The 16,942-nt window shown below is 40.0% G+C and overlaps 1 protein-coding gene across 1 annotated transcript in view; it reads right to left on the bottom strand.

Annotated features, from left to right (window-relative positions):
- map2 (microtubule-associated protein 2) overlaps positions 1 to 16,942 on the bottom strand; it is an 89,816-nt gene that overhangs the window by 35,390 nt on the left and 37,484 nt on the right. The window contains exons 3-4 of the mRNA XM_029459369.1: positions 14,277 to 14,408; positions 4,266 to 4,533 (exon numbers count right to left, since the gene is read on the bottom strand). Coding sequence (XP_029315229.1) covers positions 4,266 to 4,476 — 211 coding nt within the window. The 5' untranslated portion in view covers positions 4,477 to 4,533; positions 14,277 to 14,408. The remainder of the gene's footprint in view (positions 1 to 4,265; positions 4,534 to 14,276; positions 14,409 to 16,942) is intronic.

Raw genomic sequence — 16,942 nt, 5'->3', positions numbered from 1 at the left:
CCATAATCAACAGTAACAGCGTACGTACACACAGACACACTCTCGTAATGAAGTAAAAGCGTGTATTACCTGTATGACAGGCAGACTGAAGCTGAGCGCGCTCCCTCTCTGAGCGGAGAGTACGACTGGAAGCCCAGAGTCAACGCAACACTCCGCCAGACAGACGCAAACACACACACACACACTCACTCACACACAGCAGGACTGAGAGGGCACGGAGAGAGCAGGAGTGCCGTTTGGTATTTTACCAGCCGGCACCCAAAATGTGAAAAGCAAGTGGTTGCCATAGCAACAGACTGGTGGGCCACTGATTTGGGTCCCAGTGTAATTCAGATGCCAGCAACACACTGTAGTTGTTTCAGTCTCAGTCTGCAGCCTCCAGTATAAGGAAATGATTTTCTCATTCATGACAGGAAGCATTCTTTAACATTATGCATTTCTTTTTTTTTTTCTAACAATCACATTAAACCAAATACTGGCAGGACAAACGAAGGGATGTCACGTGACAAAATTGCATGCCATTCCACACATGAACGGAAGATGTAGCTTGACAGGAAAACACAAAGGGACATTTTATTTTTATAGAAGCGAGCTGCTCATAATTACGAGATGTGCATCCTTTTTGTGCAGTGCTATGGCACATAATCCCACCATCACATGCGCCTCAGAGGTGACTACATTCACAAACCTATTACCTTTAATATTTACTCAACATTACAGGTTTCTTTGCTTACCTAATTGTGTTTCTACATATTGTCTTCTCTGTATATACGACATCTATTGCCTCTCTCTCCCTTCTCTCTCTGTTCTCTGTTGGGTTTTCTATATTTGTTTTTTTGTGAAGTATTTCAAATTGAGTGTCTAAGAATAGGAGGTGCCGTATATTACAGATTGTAAAGCCCTTTGAGGCAAAGTTGTGATTCAGACATCCTCAAACTTTGGATTAGTCTCTTTTTGTTTTTGTCAATACTTCACACTGAACATATTTGGTCAAATCTTCTCTCTGCTGCAGCCAAACATACTAATTCAGGCTGATGAGATGGAGGCATAAAATCTTGTGCAGGCTTCTTGACAGTATGCCCAGTTACTTGAGTCAGCTCAACGACATCAGTCAATGCGATATCCCTCATATACCACATGGCTTCCTTGATTCATGCAATCTCAACGGCCCTTTGCATTCTTTCTATTTCTATTAACTCACTCTGTCTGTTTCTTTCTGTCTCCCTCTCTCCATCTCTCTCTCTTGACCACTTCCAGCATGGCTTGATGGCTTTTTCAACTTTGCCCCAAAGGAAAGTCAAGAGTGCAATTTCGTGCTTCAATAGTTCCTGTTGTGTCTGAAGAGCTTTTCACAGGGAGAGAGGGCTCATCGAGTGCCAGCATCAGCCCTTCTGTCCCCCACCCCGTGCCACTTACTCCCGCCCCGCCCTGCTCTGGAGCAATGCTAATGAATGCTGACAAGATGCTCAGCAGACAAACACAGCTTTGGTTACACAGCTGCTGAAACGATCATATTTATTTTCATGCAGATGATTAAAAACATCCACTGATCATTGTCAGTATTAAAGTTTACGGTGTGTAAAAGTCAGAGGAGAGGGAGTTTGTCTTCAATGTGTAAGGCAAAGTTCATGTTATTATACAGCAGTGCATCGTTATTAGATTTTTTTCCAGTGAACAAGCACTTGAGACAAATGATGCATTGAAAGGATTTATTATATCAAGTCATTTCCATTTGCTAAAGAGGACCTTGAGATGGGAGTGAAAGCTCTGTTCTACATGCTATAACTTTACAGCAGATAATTGGCTTTCCCCTCTCAGAGAAAGAAGTAATGTTTACTTGTTGCTCAGTTTCAAGCCATTACTTTGAAGTTGGAAGAAGGCTGTTTACAGCTCTCATATCTTTGATATGTGCTAATAATGACCCAGAGGAACACATCAGGGCCATGGTAGTTGCTAATTATGTCGGCCCACTGGCTTAAAGGTAGCCTCTCCTTTTATATCATTATTAGAGAGCAATGCATTGGTCTGTTGATATGCAAAGAGGTTGAAATATTGTAGACCAAAAATTATTTTAACTTTCAGTAGAAAACTGTAAGGACCATTTTGATGCACACAAAGCCGGGCAGAGACACCTCACTACCCTTGACTGCTCATCGTGTCAGATGCATTTGAGTATAGAAATGATGCTTGTAAGATGTGATGGGACATCGTAAAGATTCTTCCACATTTGTGACGATCGAATAAGAAGTGAAATAGGATTTTATTTTACAAAACTCAAGAGGACAAATGAAAGCAGACTGTATTTATTTTGATTTGTTTTACCTTTATGTTACCAGGATATGTCCCATTGAGATTAAAAGTCTCCTTTTCAAGAGAGTCCTGGCCAGGATAGGCAGCAGCACAGTTACAGACAAATCACAACACAATCACAATCATAACATTAATCAAAGCATTTACAGACACAGCGGCCTGCTTCAATGTCGTTCAGAGTCGCTTTAAGTCTGTTCAGAGAGACCAACTCTCTGAGTTTTAGCTAATTTTGCAGCTGGTTCCAAGCAACAGGAGCAGCGTAACTAAACGCCCTTTTCCCCAGTTCAGTACGGACTTTTGGGACAGTTAGAAGAAACAAGTCCTCTGAGCGAAGCCGATGCGATCCACTACATTTTAGATTAATGTAGATCCTTGAGTAAAGAGGAAGAGCACCAAGAATAGCCTTATAAATAAGGATGTGCTAGTGTCACACCCAATCTGGATTTGCTCAATAATATGAAAACACTGAAATGTGAGTTGAACGGAAGAGAAAGTGGATTTAGTTATATAAAACAAATATATATAATATACAGGGATGAAACGCCTCAGATTGTTGTACGGTTTGTTTTGTTACTGTTCTGTGTCACAACAGAGCCTGCAGAAGAAATAACTGTTGACATTTACAGGTAAGATAGAAACACATCGTGTTTACTGGAACATTTGGTGACAGTGGGTGTCTTACAGTATACAGTAATTGGTTGTTAATTACAGTCCAAAAAATAGAAATGGAAATAAATATATACAGTAAATCTACAACATCATTAACATTTTATTTTTCATACAAGTAATCTTTGAATAGAAGTTTGTGTTTCACAGTTAAGTCAGCCTAACTTGAGTGTTGTCTAGAATCAAATGTCATTATGTCATTATAATATAATGAATTATAATAACAGTGTCTGAGACACAACAACTGAAACATTTTCAATTAGAGAATGACTGAATGATACTACATAACTAAAGATGGGCACCGAGGGCATAAACATGGTCAAATGGCAATGAGCAGCTGTACTCCAAAATACTGTAATCAGTGTTCAAACCTGGTGTCAGCTCAGCCCTAATAATGGGGAGATAGGAGGTTCATGTGTCTCTTGTCATTGTACCCTAAATGGTCTTGTCTGTGGTAAGCTACAGGCGAAAAGAACAAAGGCCCTGGCAAAGTAAATTGTAGGGGAGTCGTTTCCATGGCTACATCATTGGTACATTATTGTTCTCGTCTCCAGGGAGTGAGTGAGGGTGGGGTGGGGTGGGGTGGGGGTACCGTTAATAACAGTATGTGATTCTACTGAGGACTCAGCAGACCTACGCACAAGAAGAGACAGGGGACACACACAAAACCACATCCCATAATAACACATATATATAGATGTTAGGTTGAGGATGATAAAATTAATTCATAAAACATTTTGATATAATAAGTCAAAATGTTGACTTAGGGGTGCTTGAGAATCACCAGTAGCAACAAACCCGTATTTTAAATTGGACTCCTGATATTGTTTTTTAAATGCCGCTTTCTATTTCTTGGAGGTCGTAGGCTCTTCTTCTTCTGTCTCCTCATTGGGTCTTTTCCCCTTTCCAAAAAAGCTCTTTAAAGACGTTTGTCTTCCACTTATTACTGCTAGCTTGTGGGCTAACATTTTTAAGTAAAGTATCACGTGACTAAGACGAGCGTCTTGACCTATGGCCTTGACATGTGTCAAGAGACACAGACGCATGTATCCGGTCATTTTTCAAAATAAAACATCTTTCAGACTGATACAAAATGTAATATTTTTTAATTAATTATTTCTGTCTCATGCATATTTGCATAAAGTAGTTCTTCAGTGATTACAATGCCATACACCCTCGGACCCCAGCACATCCTCTTATTTGAGCGATCCATAAATGGAAGTATATTGCAGTTAAACCTCTGATGACACATTAAACTGAAAAATCTGAATATTATAAACAGGTCTTACCGGCAGTTATAGCAGGGGCTCCAGTTAGCTCCCCATTGAAGCCATTCTCCCTGGTGGAGTAGGAGCCCGTGGCCATGTGGGTCCCACCAGGCTGGCAGGTCCTGTAGGCGGAGGAGGAGTAGCCATTGGCTCCATGGGTGTCAGTGGGTTCCTGCCCCCCTGATGGGTCCCACTGGGGGGCACCGTCTTCTGGCTGTCGACTGTCTGCCATGCTGGTGCTAGCTAGCAGCAGGGGAGGGTGGGCAAGGGGTGGGGTCTGTCCTTCTGGCTGAGAGACATGAAGGGATGGAGGATGGGAGGAGAGAAATCGAGGCATGGTCTTATTACCTGCAATGTTAGCAATGTTTCATAAAGGACCAGAGGAGGACACACTGCATCTGTCACATTCACAAATCTCTTTTCCTCAGTCATAATCCCTGCGGCAGCTCCATGAAGCTCCACTGTCAACAATTCTGAAAGGGCATCTGCACTTGTGTGAGTTTGTGTGTAGGTGGTTGTCTGAAATACAGTCCTTGGGTGTTAGCGGGCAGGTGACAGCCACTGGATTAAACCGTATTGATTTGTGTGTGTGTAATGACTCATATAGCCAGTGGCCCAGGTGGAAATCACGACTGTTTGAAAATGAACAGAGCGGACCTTGGATTTGTGTGACTCATGCAAGGTTGCAGGGATCTGAGGTGGTCTATGATTAATCTGACAAGATCCAGCTCAGCATACAAAAGGTTTGCATCAAGTAGCCTTTGAGACATAATTGTATCTGATAATCTATCAACAAATATATGTAAATATATATATATATACACTGTGTATATACATATATATATATATATATATATATGTATATATACATATATATATATATATATATATATATATATATATATATATGTATATATACATATATATATATATATATATGTGTGTGTGTCACACTTCAATCACTTAGAATGAAAGAAGAGCATCAGATTCTGTCAAACAGGTATTTCCATATTTGACCAGAACATTAGATGTACATGAAATCCCATGCTGAGAGCAGATGATTGATCAGAACAGCATGAAGGAAAGATCAAGCAGAAGCAAAGGGAGGGGGGGGGGGGGGGGGGGGGTTATTGATCAACACACATCATCCCCTGAGGCAGGAAGAGGCAGTACAATTCAATGATTGATCTCTTGGGCAGTATTGAGCAGAAGGTGGGGGGAAACAGATAAATGGGTTTGATGTAGCGTAAAAGATCAATACAAAAGGTTGTGTACTTGAAGTCCTTAACTCAGGCTCTGCTACTCTTCTGTAGGTAATTGAGTTAGCTGGATAAGTCTGATTAATTTGATTATATTATATTTTATATTTATTGTATGTCATTCCACTTTATTCTTATATATTGACATTGATATCATGATGCTTATTTGAGGCAGTATCGGCAATCAAATGTCAAATTCATGTGGCCTTGATAACAGAGATAAACAAAAGTCTGAGAGAAATATGTGAGCCTGCAGACCATAAGATAGGAAATATTTTAAAAAGACGATGAGAAAAGAAATGCTTTAAAAAGGAATGAGCAGGTGGTACTTCAAGCCTTTGCTGCTGTGTAGCTGTGCAAAAGGGGATGTGTGAAGGAGCAATTTGTAATTTAGCTCTGCAGTCCACAGAGACTCTGAGACTGAAGGAAAGACTGCTGGAAAAAGTCAATAACTGCAGCCTGGAACCAAGGTACTGCTACAGTGAGCACTAGCCACTGCATTAAGAATGCATTTATTACTACTGCTCACTGTCTGCAAACAGAGAGAAAAGAACAATACCAGCCAAAGAAAATATATCCACACATTTGAGTTAAGGAGGAAAATAACCAAAAATGGTATTACAAATTAGTAGAGACTGATCTTTAATATATTTATTTCAAAATAACCAATTAATTGCCACTAGCAATTAGGCTACTAGCTGAGGCTGATGGGAAAGCCATGAGGTTTGCAAGTTGGCATGTTGACCGTCTGTTTTTTATGTTCACAGCCATGCATACAACTGTTGAGATATTTTAATTAAAACAAAAAATGTCAACTTCATGGTGGTGCTGAGGGAAAAGTCAGGTGATCACCATGAATATTCATCCAATAGTTGTTGAGCTGTTTCAGTCGGGACCAAAGTAGTGGACCTACCAACTGACCTACAGAATGACATTGCCATCCCAAGAGCCATGCAGAGTGGCTGAAACACAACATTTAATATATTCAGGCTATATTCAGAAGTGTCACATTACTCTTTTATATAATTAAAAGTGTTAAATAACAACCAGTTTAAATTCAATAAAAAAAAAACACATGTCGGGTGATATCAACGAATGGCGACGTGAGCTCAACGGACAGATCTGTAGGGTTGCATCACACAAGAAAAGATAGAATAGAATACCATAAGGACAGAGCACGGAGGGCAGAATAGCATGAAACGGAAAGAAAGAATAGAATAGAACTGAGTAGAATATGTGACGGCTGTAAGCCCCTTGCAGCCTGAATGGATCAAAGTCAAGAGTCAATGGAGCTTTGCATGACTCAGCTCTGCAGGGAACATCAGTGTGAATAAAGCCTCTACAGAGACTCCACAGCACACAGCACCGCACAGTCTCCTCATAAAATGCTCACTCTGTCTCTGTCCAAAAGCCACAGCCGTATATTTTGCATCGGCCCTTAACTGTCACTGTCCATTTTGTTGCTTGTTCCACCACCGTGTCCCTGCTCGAGCCTCAACTGAAGAGCACTCTCAATATTAACAGTCATAAAATAGATGAGACTGTAGTCCTATTGCTGTGTCTCGTTGCAGTCTGTCTGGTGATGAAGGTCACTTTCAGCTCTGTGGCTGATTTCCAGACCTGACAAGATCATCCTGACAAGTGGCCAGGCTCAGGGTGTGAGTGTGTGTATGTGTGTGTGTGTGTGTGTGTGTGTGTGTGTGTGTGTGTGTGTGTGTGTGTGTGTGTGTGTGTGTGTGTGTTGGTGGTGGGTGGGGGGGACTGGCTCTCCTGGAGGCCCGCTGAGCTGCTGTGAGCATTGTTTAGTGGATGATTTGTATGTTCAAAGATGATACTACGTGTGAATGAAACAGCACCACCTGCTGGGCTAAAGCCTGATGGAAGACAATTTGGGCTATTACCATTATGAAAAGTCAGCATGCTGGGAGATTGGAGAGCCATTAGGCAACATGTGAAACTACTCCTACCTCATCAGCCTGGAAAAAACAACTGGGTCTGCAATGCTGTACAGAGTCTCTGCCCCACTAATTAACATGCCAAGCATTTGCTCTGTATTCAAAAGCAAAATACTGGTTCAGGGAACGATGTAAAAATGTGAGTATGACAAGCAGAGATTGTAAATGAGGTAAATTAGTGAGGAGATAAGTGCAGAGGAGGGCACTAAATCACAGGATACCAGACAATATACAGTATATATACAGATAACATACTATCCTCAAGGCATTGTGTCCAGTGAGGAGTGATACTGTATGAGATGGAGATATGATAGTTCGACATCAAGCATCTCAGAAGACAGCAGGTCTGTTGCACTTGGCAAAAAGCCTGTGGCACTTTGCCAGAGGGAGGGTTGATGATGCTGATACACTCTCTCTCTCTTTGTGCCGGGGAAGAATAGAGTTGAATAGTGAGCAGATGCCGGACACTGCTGCTACTGGACATTTTGGATAGCAACTCATTAAGGTATTACAGTAGTGTAATCAGCATTTGAATTTAAGCTACAGATTCAAATGAACTGATCTACACTACAAAAAAAATCCAAATACTACAACCATTGAGTTATTTCCATTAATTAGTCATCAATCATCATACCAAGCTTGCTTAAGGCCCTGTCACACATATCCGTATGACCGAAACGTATGCCGGCGCATATGAAATATCGGCAATAGGTTGATATAAATTAAGGGTATGTTGTGATCGTTTGAAGGACGCAGACGACACGACGAACACGGCAGACATACGGCCCTGTCACACAGTTCCGTATGGCAGAAACATGCCGGCGTATATAAAAATGAGCTAAAAATGAGTCCAAATACGTCCAACTTTTCCACAGCGGTGTTGTAGCTGACGTATACATAACGAATACATATCAAATTATTATACGTATGTCAAACATTGATAGCGTATCACTTACTTATTTAAAACGTATCAGAGCGTCTGGCCAACGGAGCTGGAAAAGTGCCATCTGGTTCACGTCATGCTGATGCTGGAGAACGGCTAACATGCTGAACGCTAGCTGTACTGTAGAAACATGTTTAATAAGTTACTCCGTCGTCAGGCATCATCTTAACATAGGGTAGGAATAGGGTATCCACTCGTTATCAATACATTGGCTGTAGGGTTCACCGTCAGCCAACGTAGCCTATATCTAACGTTCCTCTAACGTAGTCACGTAGGTATTCACGTAGGTATTCACGTACTATATTTACGTAGGTAAGTATTCACGTACTATATTTACATAGGTAAGTATTCACGTACTATATTCACGTAAGTAAGTATTCACCTACGTATTCCGTATTCACGTATGTCTAACGTGACGTAACGTCTGCATATCTTATGAAGCACACGTCGGGTACGTCCAGTAATTTTGAACATGCTCAAAACATCAGCGTTCAACAACGCACCCCAGCGTAGCACAGTGAGCTCTTAAGGAATACTACTTATGCCTTACCTTATATCTACGTAAACCAGCGTGTTGCCGATATTTTGTATATGCCATATTTTTTGTATATCTTATGCATTCGTTGGGTATTCATCTGATACATTTTGTATTAGGAAGTGATGCGCTATCAATAGGTTAGACATGCGTATCTGGATATATTCACTTTTCCGATCCGATGAAAAGTTGGACGTATTTGGACTCTGACAAATGTTCGTATGCGCCGGCATACGTTTCTGTCATACGGATATGCGTGACAGGGCCTTAATATAAGAAGAAAATTCTCTGAGGGGATTTTTCAGCTACTCTTGTAAAATGTGCTTTTAAGAGTAATCAAAGTCCTTGCTAAGAAACATGTACGTGTTATGAGTGTGAACAGTGATTATTGCTTCACACGTTTTAGTGCACACTAATAATTCATAAACTAAAGCAGTATATGCCTCTATGCAGTATGTGGTAGCCTGAAACTGTTACATGTCCTGAAAGTGTTACGAGTGCACAGAAAGCTGAGTATGAAGGGTCAACATCTTGCAAAGCTCCTTTTCACCTACTGCACACTGGCAAATCTTTCATCATTTCACAATAATGAGAAGTGGCATTTTCCAACACAATTGCTGTGAGAAAATGAAAATAATCCAGTAAATATGTTGCCTTTTATTTTTTTTGTAAGGCTCTAGTGCAGTATTACTGGGAAAATACTTTTTGTATCAGAAAACCAGAAAGAGTTCTACAGATGCTGCAGGGGGGCAATTTTCTTCACTTTGTCCTCAGAATAGACCACTCAGGGTACTTTCCTCCCCCGACTGTCTGGTTTAATGTGCCTCTGGAGGTTGAATGAATAGACCACAGAAATACGAGAAATAATAAAGTTTACTTTTACATGTAAAATTTTATGACCTGCGTTATTGTTTTCTTTACAAAGGAAAACCATATTCATGTATTTTTTGTATCATGATGACTTCCAGTTTCACATTCAGACAAATCTACAAAAGAAAACTGTAAACGGCCCTGTATACCCACAGTGTTTAATTGATGTTCCCTGAGTTTACTGCCTTGCAGAAGGGCACCTTGACAGGAAAAAGTGAGACCATCTCTTTTCCAACCTTATTTTCCCAGTGAGGCACAATCCATAGAATATAACCGATGTTCAGCCAACAGAAAGAAAGTGTAATGGCCAGGACACACTATTATAATCAGAGCACAAACTCCACAGAGCCATTCCCAGGGCCTCAAAATAGAAGGTTGGCTGAAACATAAAAAATTAAGAGACGGACTGCAAAACTTTACATTTTGATTTGGAACTTAAATGCACTTGTCACTCGTCACATAGCAATAAGAGCTTGGTGAAGTACAATTGCAGGTTTTTTTCAAAGGCTAAGAGTTTCTATTCCTCCCCACCAGGGTTCAACAGTACCAGCCCACTGTCAAAGATTAGCGCTTGGTAACATTATAACAGCCAATAGTGCCAGAAAAAAGGTTTACAGTTTCTAAAACATGCAGACTGAGAGGCTGAAGTGTTTTGTAAGTTTAAGTGGAAGTGACACCTCACTGACTAAACAGTGTTTTTTGTTAATTGTGTTGTAGTATTACTGTTTTGTAGTGTTTGGGAGGTTTTATAGACTAACATGAATTATTTTAGCTCAACAAATTATCAAGCAAAAGCTTATCGGTGTATATCAAGAGTGCAGATATCAGTGGAGTGAAGGCTAATTACAGGCTGCTCCTACACAACGTCTCACAGCAAAAATAGCAATTAGCTAAATATAATGATGACATCATACAGCAATCAAAAGTTTTCTGAAGATTAACTTGCCAGCTTTGAAAATACTCTTGTATTTCTCTTTGTTTCACACCAATTTTCCCCCTGTCAATTCAAGAATGTATCACAATGTGTGTCCAGCTTAAAGAGATGATGCAGGACTGATAAACTGTCTGTGAACACATCAGCCATAGAAATCAGACAAGGTAATCACCAAGCTAATTAAGAAGTCTATTTGTCATTTCCATGACTCTTATCTGCTTCTTCTTCTCTTCTTTTGTCTGACTTTTTTGCTTCCTTTCACCTATAAATCTTCCTCCCACGTGTTATTATTTCTTCCCTCTTTACCTTCCTCCACCTCCTCCTGTCACTGTTGTACCTCCTACTCACGCCTCCTCCTCCTCCACCACCTCTCATCAGGCTTCTCTTCACTCTGCTCTCTCACTCCTCATCTCCCTCCTACGATCTGAGCACTTTCACACGCCACCATCTCATCTGTATGTGTGAGCGTGTGCGTGTGCGCGTGTGTGTGTGTGTGTGTGTGTGTGTGTGTGTGTATGTGAGTCACACAGATGCTGCAATGCGGGGCTCTCCTCTGGGGGTCGTCTCACTGCAGGAGCCAGAGAGCAGAAGAGGAGCTTAGGGATGCAAGATATAGTTCCTTTAAGTGTGTGTGCGCCTTTGTGGGTGTGTGTGGGTGGGTGTCTGTGTGTGAGGTTCATGTTTGTAGATGTCAATAGGCATGCAGATATTTAAAAACAAGGATATGCATATGCGAGTTTAAAGGAATAGTTTGGCATTTTGGGGAATACATTTATATGCTTTCTTGCTGAGAGTTAGATGAGAAGATTGATGTAACATTCTCTTATGTCTCTGCTGTAAATATGAAGCTCGAGCCATTAGCTGTGTAGCTTAGCTTAGTATAGAGACTGGAAATGTACAAAATCCAAAGTGTAATAACAACAATACAGTGTTTTAATGGGAATAGTTTGGCACATTGTCATTTTTGAATGGATTAAGAGACTAAGATTGATACATGATTGTGGTAGCAATCTTCTCATCTAACTCCCGTCAACAAAGCGAATAAACATGTTTCCCAAAAGGTCAAACTATTCCTTTCACTGTTTAAGGCTATATTCTACATTTCTGTCATGTTCTAAAAGCACATTTTGCCTTGAGGCTGGTTTCACTGGAGTGTCTTGTGAATAACTTCGAGCTAAAGTAGTTCAGGGTCAGATAAATTTACCCACAACAGCTGGATAACGTTCTTCACTATAAGGCCTTTATATTATCTAAAACAGCCTTGACATTTTGTATGTATAGGATCTCTGCAACACTATTTCTTTTTACAGTAAAACATTAGTGATTGTATTACCTAATAGGTTTAGATTATTATGTCCTGTCAGTGTTTATTTTGCACTCATAATCTTTACCTGTGTCCTTTTCTAAAATCTGCAATGAAACCCACCTCGTGCATGCTTCAAGATGCTGTCAAAGGAAGCCCTTATTAGAGCAGCTTTAAGGTGAGAGGTGTAGCGAAGGTGTACTGTAAATGCGGCTTCAAAGGCTTTTCATCAAAGAAATATGCACACTTTGGATTCTTTGGCATGAAAGTAAAAAGATGTTGAACAGCATAATATAATGCCTCTTAGCAGCTTTAATCCATGAATTATGTAATTAGTACTGGATGGGCCTTTAAAAGCCTATCTCCCAAGTACTGATTTAAAAAAGGAGAGGGTAAAACACAGGAAAGACACCAGCTCCTTCCCGCTTAAAGGACTTATATTTACGTTTTCCCAAAAAGAGAATTTATATAGTTGTGTGAATGAGTGCTTTCCTTTCGAAGCAAGAGTGTAATTATTGTGATGTTGTCATTGCAAAGTCAAGGTGGTTGGTTGGGCGTACAAAGTGACTTTGACTTAGACTGAGGTTTGCATTCTGTCTGTTACTTACAGTCTTCGCTAACAGATTCTTTATTTATTCATGGAAGTCTCGCTCTTTGGCAGGAATGCCCTGACCACACAGTTCCACACATTCAAACCTGGAAGCTGCCCAGTACAACTACAGTCTGATCATCAAAATTAAAGACGAAATCCGATGAATAACTTCAAAGGACACTGACAACACAGTCAGTGGTGTCAGTGTAACGCTGTTTCAGCTTGTTGGTTTGAAGTGAAAATGTCATGGACATCATTTACTGACGAGACGAGGAAACACACACTGGGGCTGTCAGCCAGACATCCCGACCAACACAATAAAGATTTCTAAATAGCAGTGTGGCTAAAATATTACTTGTTAAGGAGCATCAGCTACTTCAGATTGGACCAACCCTTTACAAAATAACTGATTTGATCTATTTAACATTGTTTTACTTCTTGCGGTTGTTCTCTCACACACTCAATCTACACTTCTGTCCATTATATACAGGCTTTTGGGTTTTCACAAAATATGATTTTAGATTGCAATGTGCAGTTGTTTTATCTTATTTGTTCGCAATTGTCAAATATTAGAATATTTCTTCATGTAATATACAAAAATATATGTAAATAAGTCACAAAATCAAATAGTTTTTTCTGCACTGCTTGCGTCAGTTGTAAGGCTTTCTATTGTTTTACACATGTTTTGACCTTAATGTGCCATTTCTGCCCAGTCTTGTAACTCGATACATAATGAAAGTGCATGCAAATAATTGGAAGGAAAATCAGCTACTGACCTTCACACATACACAGACGATGGCAAGTACGCATCAAAACCCTCATATCCACCATCCATCACCAACCTCACAAGCTGGAACTCTGTCTTTGTAAGTGCAGGAAACAAAGAGAAGCCATGAAAGCGTGACTGCCTTTTAGCAGGCCTTGGTGCTGATCGTCTCACTAAAGCAGCTCTTCTCTTCCCACTCAGTACCCACTTCCCACTCACAGCTCCTAGCAGCCTGCACTCACATGTACATCCACCCACACAGCCATTTCATCTACGGAGGTAACAGCCATTCTTTCAGTGTCTCTCTTTCTCTTGTTGCAAATGTTTCTTTTTCTCTTTCTGACAGGTATTCACCACATCTCAAATGTTAGGTTACATTAATGTGATTCTGAACAGGCTTACAATATTAGTGATGAGGTTTTGGCTGTTTTTTTGTTGCTACATTCGTTCATGCATGTATGTATGAGACGCCACAGCAAACCTGATGCACAATTAGGATTTATTTCTCATCATAATATTGCCAGCAATGATTTTGATGCTCCTGTGGTGATACCAGGAGCCTGGCCAGAACTACGTTCATGTCCTTCCTAGGATGCATAGGCTGCACAGTTGCATTAGTTTAGGAGTGTTTTGCAGTATATATATTGTGTGGATACACATCAGGAGGATAAAACTCTCAGTGTAAATGCTGAAGCTTCATCTTTTAACTAAGATCAAGGGAAAGTTACTGTATATGAAAGTATTTTCAACATTTTAAAATGTCAAGTGTTTTTCCTGGAGATGTGTTGTTACTTTCACCGGATCATTTGATCAGCGATTTAGCGTTAGAGCAGCCAATACATTTGGCAACACATATGGCATGTTTCCTTGATTACCTGATTAGGTGGTCTGGGACTGGAAGTCAAGCTGGAAGCAAAAAATCTGTCCTCTCTCCAAATATCAAGGGTGTGACGTCAAGATTGTCAGAGGAATACCAAAACCCAAGGGGGAAAGCCTCCTAGTCAAACCTGGAGATGAGGAAAAAGCAGATCAGATTACATTTTTTAACTAACACGTATTTCCAAATATCCACATTAGATTTGACGTTACAAAGGATTTCATTCCCCTTTCAGACAGTTCACACAAAAACACGTTTTGTAAAAATGTGTCAATTTCAGAAAAGCTAAGGAGGGGAGAGAAACAGGAAATGAAGAAAATGAGTTTAATATGTTTTGAGACTTTATGTGAGCCACTCCACACAGAGGAGGCAGAAAAAAACAGTAAAACATGATGTTACTCAACAGCACCACAAACTACAGCCTCCAAAATGACCTTTAAGAGAAATCAACACCTCTCTAAAACAAAATGTGAACACTATGATCTTCATGAGGGATTTAGTGCATCACTATTGTATTAGTTTAAACTGGGTTTACCTGATACACTGGCAGCTGAGTTTAAAGGGATAATAAACAATCATCTGTTGTAGTTAGTAGTAATGTGCATATAGAGTACTGTTTGTACAGTTTGTTACAACCATTATATACAAAATATACCTTATATTCCAACACAATCTACAAACCCACAACACTACATAGATACATAATGCAGCTCTCTCTACGTTTCTAATCATAGTCACCAATAATTTACTTTTGGTCACAGGATTCGAAATTCATTGTTTCAAACAACAACACTTTGACAATGAGTATGTTATGACTACTGAGCTCAGATGGCGGTTATCAACAGGAGCATCTGAGGGATGTACCTGGAGGCTCTGCTCTGGAGAACTCTGTTTTAGTACTAATGCACATTTCTGTTCAGCATTCACAAGTGTTTTCCCTCAAGCAGCACTGATGGCTGCAAGTAGATCAGATCATTATACTTAACTTGAAATAATTGTTGTGCATAAGAGATGAAAGTGTCTCTTGCTAGCCAATATGTAAAATAATAAGACAATAAATATCAAGCAATTACTTTACATCACATTAGTACAGACATCTTACATTTCAAGTTGTGTATAGAGTTGATATAGAAACTCTCCAGCAGATAGACCCGACCCTTGTCTATTGTTCACAAGTAGAGTCCAAATATACTTCAGCAATAGCTCACGACAGGCCGTGGTATATGGTCATTATATCACAGTTAAGGGGCGTGGTTCGGCCCGACGCGAACCAAGTGTGGCAATATGAAAGAAAAATACACACTCCAATTTAAATAGTTTTTATTATTAAATAATGATGTTCAAAATAAAATAGTCCCTCCGTTGCCTTCTGCACAAAACATAGTGCGAGGTGGTTGCTATGCAACAACACTAACATCTCTGCTCTTCACGTAGCTCTGCATGTCGTCTTTTAGGGGCTTTTTTCTCTGGAGATAGGCACTGATCAATCCACTCCTCCAGAGTAAAGCTTTGTAAGCTTGTTTCTTAACGGACGTAATTTAACAGCTGTAACGGTTGTAGTATTTTCTCAGACGCGGAGGGATACTGACTTGTTGTGAAAAGTAACTACAATTCTACCCGTGATATACGCTCATTATATCACGGCTAAGAACCAATCAGATTGCTTGATTTGACATGTCCGTTTTATAATTTTTTGCCAGAGGATGTAATTTAATTTTCCTTTAGTCATTTTCAAGAGACCAAGAAGACGATATTGGATTTGAATAATTGTCAAAGCCTATATGCATACTTAGACTCTTGTTGTCGTTACCGCTGTATGTTGGATTTCTGCTTCAGACAGTGACTGTAGAGCCTATATTGTAATAGAGAGAGGGATCCCTCCTCAGCTGCTCTCCCTGAGGTTTCTTCCATGTTTCCCCCTTTAATTATGGGGTTTCTTTTAGGAAGTGTTTCCTTGTGCGATGCGAGGGTCTAAGGACAGAGGGAGTCGTAACCTGTACAGTCTGTAAAGCACACTGAGACAAATGTGTAATTTGTGATATTGGGCTATACAAATAAATTTGATTTGTAATAGTAGAAAAATGTGACACTAAAACAAAGTTTGTGTTGATTCAATGGTGACAAACAGTCCATGTAAAAACATTTATCAAAGCTTCACATTCAATAAAGTCGGTTTTTGTTTTTGGTTTGCATAACCAAAAATACACATCTTTACACCTAAACTAAAGGAATACTTTCTTGCAGGGAGGTTGAAGATCGATGGTCCTTCCTTATCTGTCCATTAAGCATGAGGCTGGAGCCAGATGCTGATCCGCTTAAATTAGCATAAAGACTGGAAACAGCTAGCCTGGCTCTGGATAAAGTGAGAAACAATCTGCATACACACACCTCTAAAGCTGAATATTTCTACCACTTTTCAGTCTGTGAACTTATTCAGAAGGTTAGTTTTATTTCAACCAACTTTCTCTATCTGTCTCCCAAATCAAGACATCTCTAAAAGGATAAACATTTAACTCCGTTATAACTCTAATTTCTACGTGATCCAAGGTGACTCACTGCCACAACCATGACAAACTTCCATCTCTGCCAATTCCTGCTAAAGCAGTGCAGTCAGTGCCTGAATATTAACGTTATAGTTATTATACAATTCATCTTTATTGGCAG

The sequence above is a fragment of the Cottoperca gobio genome, chromosome 21 (genome assembly GCF_900634415.1).
Source record: "Cottoperca gobio chromosome 21, fCotGob3.1, whole genome shotgun sequence".
In the NCBI taxonomy this organism is placed as follows: Eukaryota; Metazoa; Chordata; class Actinopteri; order Perciformes; family Bovichtidae; genus Cottoperca; species Cottoperca gobio.
The sequence above is the reverse complement of the archived record's forward strand: the minus strand, read 5'-3'. Positions and strand labels throughout refer to the sequence as shown.